At 33.6% G+C, this 11,266-nt stretch overlaps 1 protein-coding gene across 1 annotated transcript in view; it reads right to left on the reverse strand.

Annotated features, from left to right (window-relative positions):
• LOC120598293 (eukaryotic translation initiation factor 1A, X-chromosomal-like) overlaps positions 1 to 9,888 on the reverse strand; it is a gene marked incomplete at its 3' end in the record, with an annotated part of 11,956 nt that extends 2,068 nt beyond the window's left edge. Inside the window, exons 1-4 of the mRNA XM_039857061.1 lie at positions 9,675 to 9,888; positions 6,178 to 6,261; positions 4,053 to 4,156; positions 2,919 to 2,990 (exon numbers count right to left, since the gene is read on the reverse strand). Coding sequence (XP_039712995.1) covers positions 2,919 to 2,990; positions 4,053 to 4,156; positions 6,178 to 6,261; positions 9,675 to 9,690 — 276 coding nt within the window. The remainder of the gene's footprint in view (positions 1 to 2,918; positions 2,991 to 4,052; positions 4,157 to 6,177; positions 6,262 to 9,674) is intronic.
• Positions 9,889 to 11,266: the final 1,378 nt, after the last annotated feature.

Genomic DNA, 11,266 nt, shown 5'->3' on the forward strand with positions numbered 1-11,266 from the left:
TACTGGCCTACCTCCAAAAATAAGAATGAGCCCAAATAAACAACCTAACACTTCATCTTAAAAAATTAGAAAAGAAAAAAATGAAGGCTAAGGTCAGCAGAAGGAAAGACATAATCAAAATTAGAGCAGACATAAATGAAATTGAGAGCAAAAAATGTTAGAAAAAAAAAATGCAACATAGAGCTGGTTCTTTGAGGTTAATAAAATTGACAAACTGCTGGCTAGCCTCACTAAAGAAAAAAGAGAAAGGACACAAATAAACAAAATCAAGATGAAAAGGGGAAATTATGACTGAGCGCAGAAATAAAAAGGATTATGCAAGAATACTATGAAAAAGTATATAATATCAAATTTAATAAACTAGAAGAAATGGACCAGTACTTAGAAAAATACAACCTTCCTAGACTGAATCAAGAAGAACTGAAAAATCTAAGTAGACCCATCAGCAGTATGGAAGTTGAAAGGATTATCAAAAACTTACTAAAAAGTAAAAGTCCAGGACCAATTGGTATCATCAGTGCATTCTACCAAACATTCGAAGAAGATTTCATATCTATTCTTCTCAAACTCTTCCAAAAAAAAAAAACAAAATCGAAGAGGAGACAATACTTCCTAACTCATTTTATGAGGCTAATATCACTCTAATACCGAAACCTGGTAAAGTTAACACAAAACAAGAAAACTACAGAACAATATCTCTCATGAACACAGATGCAAAAATCCTAAATAAAATACTAGCGAACCAAATACAGCAACATATTAAAAAGATTATACAGCAGATCATGTGGGTTTCATCCTAGGGGCACAAGAATGATTCAATATATGCAAATTGATTAATGTGATACATCACATAAACAAGTTAAAAAATAAGAATCATACAATTACATAACAGATGCAGAAAATGCCTTCGACAAGATACAGCACCTATTTATGACCAAAACACTTAACAAAATCGGTGTAGAACGAAAGTACCTTAACATAATAAAGGACATATATGACAAACCCTCAGCCACCATTATAGTTAATAGTAAAATAATAAAAACTTTCCCTGTAAGATCAGGAACAAGGCAAGACTGTCCACTATCACCACTGTTAGTCAATATAACATTGGAGGTCCTAGCAAGTGCAATCAGACAAGAGAAAATATAAAAGGTATCCAAATAGGAAATGAAGAAGTCAATCTGTCACTATTCGAGGATGACATGAATCTCTATATAGAAAACCCTAAGGACTCCAAAAGAACACTACTAGAAACAATATGCAAATACAGTAACATCTCTGGATGCAAAATGACATTCAAATCTCCATAGTATTCCTCTACTCTAATACACGAAGTGTCAGAAAAAGAAGTGGAAAAACAATTCCTTTTCCAATTGCAACAAAAAGAATAAAATACCTAAGAATAAATATAACAATACAAGTGAAGGACCTATATAATGAAAACTTTACAAGACCCTATTAAAAGAAATTGAAGATACAAAGAAAAGGAAAGATATTCTGTGTTCTTGGACTGGAAGAATCAACATAGCTAAAATGATATTACCTAAAGCATTATACAGATTTAATGCAATCCACATCAAAATTTCATTGGCATTTTTTAAAGAAATAGAACAAAAAAATCACCAGATTCATATGGAAGCACAAAAGACCCCAAATTGCCACAGCCATCCTGAGAAAAAAGAACAAGACTGGAGGCATCACTCTGCCCGGACTTGAAATTATACTACAAAGCAAAAGAAATCAAAACATTAATCAAAACAGTAATGGCAGCAAAACAGATACACAGACCTGTAGAACAGAATCAAAAGTCCAGAAGTAAACCCATATTTATATGGGCAAATAATTTTTGACAAAAACGCCGAAAATATAGCGGAGAAAGAAAAGCCTCTTAAATAAATGGTGTTGGGAAAATTAAAAGGCCACTTGCAAAAGAATGAAACTAGACTGTTTATCACCACACACCAAAATTAACTCAAAATGGATTAAGGACCTGAATATAAGTCCGGAATCAATAAAATGCATACAAGAAAACATAGGAACTAAATTCAAAGACCTTATACTTAAAGAGGATTTTATGATTTTTGACCTCAAAAGCAAGGAAGTAAAAGCTAAAATAAATGAATGAGACTGCATCAAACTAAAAAGCTTCTGCTCAGCAAAAGAAATTGTCAACAAGGTAAAGAAGCAATCACCTGAATGGGAAAATACATTTGCAAGCAAAGCTGCCAATAAGGGCCTAATAACATATACAAAGAACTCATTCAAGTCAATATCAACCAAAAAAAACAATCTAATCAGAAAATGGGCAGAGGAACTGAATAGACACATCTCCCTCGAGGACATACAAATGACCAACAAATGTATGAAAAAATACTCATCATAGCTAGGTATTAGAAGAATGCAAATCAAAAACACAATGAGAATGGAAGGATTAATTTATTTAGCTACATCCTTTGGAGTTAGTTGTCTCCTGGGGTTGGATTTTGAGATTTTTAAATAAATGAAAAAAAAAACTTTTTAAAGGTTATGGGACCCTTTCAATTAAATTACTGAAGTTTTGTTTTCACAAATTAAGTATACTAATAAAAGCTACCACCATATTCTATCACTCTCAATTCAGAAAAAAATAAAGAAAAATATTTAAAAAGGAAATGAACAATTTAGCTTCATGAAAATACTATATAAAATTGTGTATCATCTTTAAAATAAAAAACAAATAAAAATAATACCCTGAAGCAACCAGTGGACCCACATAACACATCAACTATTAGTCAACTATGGGAATGATTCCTAAGTAGGAATATACTATAGTCTTAAACACAATTGGCCCTTAGTAAATTTTGATGACAGAATGGTGAGACGGCATAATTAGCTAAAACTTAAATATTAATGACTTATTAACTATGAGAACACAATACAAATTTAAACGTAATTGTTACCTGATAATCTCGTAGACCAACCAATATAATGTCTGAGGTATTTATCCAAACCTTAAAAAAAAAATTTACTGCCTGTTATATTTAAAATAAAAACAATTAAAAGCAACTTTAAAACCATTCTTCCCATAAAAAATATGCACTATTCATCCAATGTGGAAAAAATAAGTTAAGATTAGGGGAAAACTATAGTATATACTCTGTGTTTGTAGGTGTATGTCTGTGTGATTACATGGAAAGATTGATAGTTACATAGGTATAGTAAATTAGGAAAAAACTATAGGATGTAGGTGAGTTCATTTCAAATTCTGGTTGTTCATATTACGTAACAATTTATTTCAACTATTTGAGAATTTAAAAATTGTAAAATAATAATCATGTTGTGGAAACTAGAGACTTTTAATCACAAACCACTCCGACAATATTCAAAATACATGCAAATAAGCCATCTATATAGACACCAAGTCATCTATTTACATAAATTCAAGGCCTAAAGACACCGTTAATTTGGAAGACATTAAGAGACCAAAAAAAATTTTTAAATCATTAAATCAGAGCTGAAGAATCTTTTAAATATGATTACTAAAGCTACCTGAATTACTATAATTAAGAATGAAGCACTATTTTCTTACATATTCAATTTAAAATTTCCCTAATATGTACGGCTGTTTCCCCAAACCAAAATCTAACCAAGGAAAATGTACGATATTCATTTGGTTTCTTTAGTCTCTTTTAAACTTTTTAAACTAAAAACAATTCTCCAGTTTTTTTTTTCTTTCATTACGTAATATTTTTTCGGAATCCAGGTCATTTGTTTAATGGATTGCATTTGTTTCATTATTTCCTCAATATTTTATTCAGAGTAAACACTTCAGGCAGAATTATAACATAGATCAAATTTACAAAGTAAATAATTCTTTGTAAATTTAATCTTCTATTAATTATAAAAGTTTCCACCAAAGATTGTCTCACTTTATTAATTTACATTGTCATGTATCTCACTATTGTTTGATGTCTTCGAAAACAGGAAAATGAGTTGGTTGGCCCATATATCTAAAGCAGAGCATTTAAAAAAAAAAAAAGCAAATTTTGTATAAAAATAATTTTCATACTTACCTTTTTTCTCAATTTTCCTCTGATATGACATAACCTCTTTACACCATCGAAGCACATTGCTTCTAATCGTCCATTTCCCAACATTTTGATTACTTGAGCATACTCTGGGGCGGGAGCAAGAGCAACTGTATTAGTGCAACGTTAATAACTTTATTTTTACTGCTTTATTTAAACTAGTGAAAAAAAATAAGGATTGGATTGATCAAGAAAAAGCTTATGTATTGTATCCCAAGAAACTCTTTCAAGGTGACAATACGCTAGTTTTTCCTAAGAAAACCAAAGAACTCTTCATCTGTCAATGTCTGTAGCCTGTTCTGCTATGCTTATTTATTTTACCCTTTTAGAGTAAATAAAAGCCTACAGAAATCAAGTAATTTGTCACAACTGCCATTTCTATGACAAAATTTCTTGTCATCATGACTATTTGCTCTACTTTTTGACAGTGAAGTAACTCCTTTAAAAATGTACACTATAACTCTGGCGCATCAATCTCTCACATTTGGATACTCATCCAATCTTGTATCTCTTTTCTCTCAGAAACTTAAATGGTAAAAACAGTGGGTTAATTATTAATAAACTCTGGTTTACTTTAGAATTTTCTGATGATTAAAGTTCTTAAAAGAAAATGTTCCAAGATAAAATTCCAAATATATTACCAAGTGTCATCAAGAGGTTACCTTGTTCTACTACCACCAGAAATTAAGACAGCCTGGGGAAGTCACTTCCAAGCACACATTAACAAAAGGAGAGGAAGTGAGGAGAGGGAAACAGATATTACTACAAAATCTTCACATTGCTGAAGTTGCATTAAGGACTAACCCCAAAGAGAGCATGAACAAATTTATAATCACACTAAAAGATAAACTGGTTCCACTTTGTGGGACTGATACGTGGCAATGAGTCCCTTTTAACCATAGCTGATGAGCCTAAGTTACTACTAAACTCTCCTCAACAAGGGGGAAAAGAACAAAATTAGAACTGGTCCTGAAAACAGGCTTTTAATGAAAAGCGAGAAAGATGAAGACTAAGTAACTATCATTAGCCAGAAAACATGTAATATGAAACAATTAATAAAGATGTTGGTTTTCTAGTGCTCTGCATGTATGGCGTGAATAACCAAATGATTTTGTTATAAAGTGCTGGAAATTATGGAAACTGGAGAAATTTGATGTAGATTGTACACTAGGTCAGCACTATCTAAACAAATTTTTCTCTGTTGATGGGAACACTATATACCTAAAGTCAACAATAGGATCAATATAGCTCAAAATTTAATTTCAATTCAATTAAGAAACCACATATACCTAGTGGTCACCACATGGACAGCACAGTAGTAGATAACAGTGTAATTTTAAAGTTAATTTTTTGTAATAGTTGTACTCTAATTATTAAAAATAAAATCCTGTTCTTAGGAGGTATATGCTTAAGTTTATAAGGCTGAAATCTATAACTGTATGTCACTAGATATCTATAAGTAAAAATTTAAGAAAAATGTACACATGTACAAAAAATATAAGAAATGTTAAAATTAGTAAATCTGGGTAAAAAATAAAGTTTATTGTACTCATATTCTAATTTTTCTGAAAGTTTAACATTTTTTTTTAATAAGGAAAATCCAAGTGATCCAATCAATTTATTATCTTCATTTTTCTATCTTGGACTAAACTTATTTAATTCAAATAGAGTTAAATCCTTTATTCAGTTCTTTTAAGACATTTTATGATTATGTACCACTACAAATGGAGAATTGAGGGCCCAAAAGTCTTAAAAAACATCCTTGGTCTATAAAGTAACATATAACATTACTTACTACCACAACAGAAAGTTTCAGTGACAACATCCCAGGCTTCATTTGCTCTAAACCCTAAAATCTTAAAATCTACTATTATATCATGCTTTCCACACAAAACAATGAAACCTATAGTTACAAAAATTAATCTTCTATCCAGACACAGTATATAATTATTTAATAAACAAATTCTAGAGGAGTTGTGAATTACAAATGAGGAAAAGCAAAGTCAAGACATGGGAACAATTGGTCAGGATTCTAAGATCTCTTTCAGGTTAAAGACTAAAATCCAAGTTAAAAATAAAAAAAGATGTTAATAACTGAAATATTTCTTACCTTGCCCATCCTCTTTAAAGACCAATTCTCTTTTTTCAGATTCATTCTCATTCTTACCTCTACGCCTGTTTTTACCTCCTTTACCTAAATGATTTTAAGAGTAAAATTAAGTGTAATAATCTATATAACATTTTACAAACTAAACTACAAAACAAGCTAAAATAAGGCCCATAAGCTTTATAAAATCACTTAGAGAAAAATACAAAATATTTAAATAAGCACTACAACATTAAGAGTTCCAAATAAAATTTTATTTGGTTACCCAATCAGTTATACTGTTAATGAGTCAAAAGTTCCCTTTCAGTCCTTTACCAAATTAGTATCTATCAATCCAATGACTTTCTTTGACATTTTGATTTTTTTCATTGTAAAAGTATATTTTATATAAAAATATGTAGAAGAAAAATTCCATTATTAAAAATAACCACTAACACCTTATAGTTTATGCTTTCCAAATAAAAATGAAATTCCATACTTTCTCTTTTATAATCTATTTAATCTCACTCAGTAAGTTGTCTTAAATGTTATTTCATGTCAAATTACCACAAATAAACATTTCAATGGTCAGATTATATTTAATGTCTTATTTTGATTATCTTTAATGTTTCACTTATTAAATGCTGAATTAAGGAATATTCTATAAAAAAATTTCCAGCAAATAAATTTACATATGGTTAAAGGTTATGTATCCACTTTCTTAGGCTTTTGATGAGCTATATTAATTTATATTCCCATCAAAGGAACAATATAATCTAGTTGTCCACCATAACCATACCATGCTAAAAATTTTAAATGATACTTAACTATTTTTTCATCTTTTTTTACTTTTATTAAAGTTGACCACATCTAGATAGTATTAACTTTTCTTGTGAGACTGTCTATTAATCAAAAAATTGAGGTACTTCTCCATAGCATTTTATTCCTTCTCCAGAACCTAAACAACAAAAGTGGTCATTTCCTATGCTGAGAGAAAGGCTGTGAATCAGCAATAAGGGACTTCTGGAAGGAGTTGAAATGAAAAGTTCACATTCCATATGTGTACCTGGCCGCTGTAAAGACAATCATCTATCTTCTTGAATGTACCTACCCTCTAAGACAGTCTCACAGTGCTATGCTAAAAGTATGGTGTGATTCCACAAGTTCTTGAACCATCTGATTCTACTATCCTATGCATTCTTAGGAAACATCAAATCTGATTTCCCAGAAAGGGAAAGGGTTTTATATCCCAATCCATTAATCATGCCAGTTACATTAGGACAAGGATCATACCTGCTTTGTTTACTGAGTTATATACCAGAGTTTGGCCATTTTCAAATGAATAAACAAAGAGTTTTCAAAGGAAAGGCAAATTAAAAATCATATGCAGCAACATCTTTAACATGTCAGAGCATATTACCCCAATGCTTTTCATGACTAAGCCAGAAGATGCCCTTTTTCAATTTAAGAATGGGATTCTAAGATTTCTGAAGGAAACAAGAATGAGAATAAGCCTAAAGCGAAAGTTATTAAATATATGGTCCAAAAATATTTGGGTAACCCTCATTAAGAATGTATTCACAGGGCTATTGGATTTTCAAATGAAAAATACCAAGTTTTATACCTATGTTGGTAAACCTGACTCATGAAATTCTTTTAAAGTACACTTTTGACTAATTAACCTAGGAGATAACAGACTGGTTATCTTCTGTTAACCTAGAAGATAACAGACTAGTTATTTACATACACAACTGAAAACATAAAATTTAGGATTAACTACAGATAGAACGAAAAAGAGATCTGAGAGATGAACAGAGGTTTTAACTGAACTTATGTTGCAATTCTGAAATTCAGAAGTAAAATTTCCAGATTATTGTAGCCATACTTTTTGATGGTCCTCAAAACATAAAAATGATCTGTTGTCAATCTACCTTTATTAACCATGCCTTAATCACCCATTGTCATGTAAGAAAATTCACTTTAAAATCTTTTAAAAGCATGAGATTAGAGATAAGCATCCAACACTGTGTTCTGTAATATTTTATATTGTTCTTTCTAAAATTAAACTAAACGAAAATTCACAAGTCTCCTCCTTAAACAAATTAGATATGTTTTGGAGATATTCTCTGATGAGATCTTTCTTAGGTATCTTTTAGTTTAAATTTCCTACAGAACCAAGACAGAACATTATTTATTTAAGGACAGAGTCCTCATAGGGAGATAACATCGAAATTTACTGGACACCTATTAAGTACCAATTTAGTAATCCAATGTTCATTACATAGGTACTATTCCTTTTTCAGTATACAGCTTAGTGAGTTATCTATTTGAGAATGTCAGTAGAAATAAACGTGAGAGTAAGATACCTATTTAAGAAGTCATCAAGTACTCAAGCCCTTTCCAATGTATTGAAAAGATACCCCCCAGTCTCTTCCAAAATAATTAGCATTAAAACCCTTGCTACAAAAAGGATGTGACAGTTGGTTTTAGAGACCCAGATAGCACTGCAGAGAACTGTGACAAGGTAGGTTTAGTGGTGACAGCTACAAAGAGGAAATGAAATAGAATCCCTGGAGCCACCTGTAAAAGTAGAAACCTGAACATTAATCCCTGGAGCCACCTGTAAAAGTAGAAACCTGAACATTAATCCCTGGAGCCACCTGTAAAAGTAGAAACCTGAACATTAATCTGGGCCTCAGGAAGGAAAAATCAAAGGCAATTTCTTGCGGGCTGTGAATATGGTCCTACCCTGTCAAAACGGATTTTCCGATATCTACTTTAAATAATCGACCCCTCCTCCCCCATAAGGATATTTACTTTGTCTCAGGACTACAGGGCTATACAAAGGAGAATTTCTGTCAGGAAGGATTGTACAAGTGTTCTACTTTACCTAGATTAGGCCTCCCATTCCGTAAGTTTCAAGTAAATTTATTTTCAAATGTTATTTAAATGGTTTGCCTCAACATAAGAACAGGTAAAAATCTTTACACCCACAATAAATGTAGGAAACTTTGCTATATGTCTTCTGTAAAGAATGGTAAATTCTTTTAAGGTCTGAAGGAAAGAGGAAAGTAAACCACCCAAAAAGAACCTATGTATCAAGATTTCACGTACTATCAAGGAAGAGAATAACTTCAAGAATAATCAACTGCTCAGAAAGAAACTCACGAAGCAGGAATGACCCTTAAAAGTTAATAAGTGCTCCCAAGACAATTCTGAGACCAGCTGAAGGAAGGACCAGACATGCAAAGCCCAGACCATGAGGAAACGGCGGCGTATGGGTGGAGGAACGCACGCGAACAGAACCAAAGGTTGTCATAGGCCTACAGAAGGCACTACAGAAATGGCGTCAACTCCACCCAACGTAACGAAACTAACCAGAATAGCGTCCGGAGGGCCCAATCACCTGCAGACAGGACGCAAAGGAAAATCACTGCAGCCTGAACTATTCTGAGGCATTCTGCCGGGCTGGGGAGACACGGCCTAGCGGAATCGTGGTCCGGGAGTCCAGACGGCATTACCTTTATTCTTGGGCATGGCGTCTCCTACTCTTATCTGGTGGTGCCTTCGCAACGGCGACTCCTCCGAGAGGCCAGTGAGATAAAGGAATTACAGATCGCAGACCCGGAACGATATTAATACGGACTCTAGGACAATTAGCAAGAATCTACCTCCGAGTGAAGCAAATGGCGTCAATACCACCAGTGTCGCCGCTGCTTGCGTCACTTTTCGTAGCCTGCACCTGAGCCCGCCCCCAACTCTGCTTTCCTCCGCCATGCTCCCTTCCCCATGTACTGCGCATGCGTACCATACTGACTGACATCTGTTTTAACAGAAAGGGACCCCAAAGCAGAAAAGGAGTAACGAGTTCAAGGCAAATAAATTTTTGGAAAGACACTTGCCGTATGAACTGAAAAGAAGAGGACACAAGGATGAAGTACCGGGGGCTATAGAATCCTAGTTAAGGTAACATTGCTAACTTACCAGATAGTTGGTGCTTTATAACAGTCTGATGCAGCAGTTTCACACATTAGAGACTAGTTAACTAGTTAATAATTTCTTACCTAAGTATAATGGCGTTTTCTCATGCTCACACAGTTTGGACTACTGGGGAAGGACAAGTAATTGTTACCACTTTCTTTTTTCTTTTTAAAATTAAGGTATACCTGTGACCATTCCAAAGTTTGTGTGCCTGGGGCTTGGAAACTCCAATATCAAAATGCCACCTTTTAGAAAAAGGAAATATTTATCGATCAGGAAGGTGCCACCAAGAAGATGGGAGCCCTGATAATTCCTAAAATCCATCTTTAGAAAGTACAGAGTTCAGGCTTCTTTTATGTCAAGCTGTTGTCAGAGCCAACTAATGAGAGATTCCTGGGTCCCAAGGTCAGGGGACCTGACTCAAAGTTCAACAAACAAACCTTCATTGAGAGAGAGCTCATAGTGCAGACAACCATGAAGAAGAAAGGAGCTGGCTCGTTCCTCCATAGTAATGCAGAACAGGGCAAATTCCCGCTAGTCTGGTAGGGTGGGAGAGACCAAGCCCTGCACCAAGAGAAGATGGTCCTTTGACAAACAGTATAGAAAGAATTCAACACTCACATCAAAGTTAGAGTCAAAGGAAAGTTTATTACAAAAGGGGGAACACTGCACGCAGTATGGTCTTTTCACAGAGGCAGAGAATGAGAAGGACCAAGAGAGATGTAGAAAACAGTGAGTTTGGGGGCCAATGTTTAGGGAATTCAGTTTATATATTATTCTTTAGTTCCTGTGAGTTGTTTAAAAGACTTTGTTTACTCATTTGCTTTGATATGGATATACAGTGAGGAAAGGCAAGAGTATGTAGCATGAGAGGATAAGAATATGTACAGTGAAAGGCCTGCTGGCAGTTCCCAGCCTTTAATCCATAGGTTCCCCAGGTTTTTAGCCATAGAGAATGACTCTTGGTCTCTCTTTTCCCTTCACAGGTGTGGGGAATGGGCCGTCAGCAATTCCAGCAGAATTCTTCCTTTGTTCTAAAGGTATCCTCCTGGCCTGGCTCCAGGGCTGTTCAACATGTTGCAGTCTCTGAATGGAGTTTGATTAACATTTTAATTCTCTTGCCTCCTCTCAC

The sequence above is a fragment of the Pteropus medius genome, unplaced genomic scaffold (assembly GCF_902729225.1).
Source record: "Pteropus medius unplaced genomic scaffold, Ma_sr-lr_union100, whole genome shotgun sequence".
Taxonomy (NCBI): Eukaryota; Metazoa; Chordata; class Mammalia; order Chiroptera; family Pteropodidae; genus Pteropus; species Pteropus medius.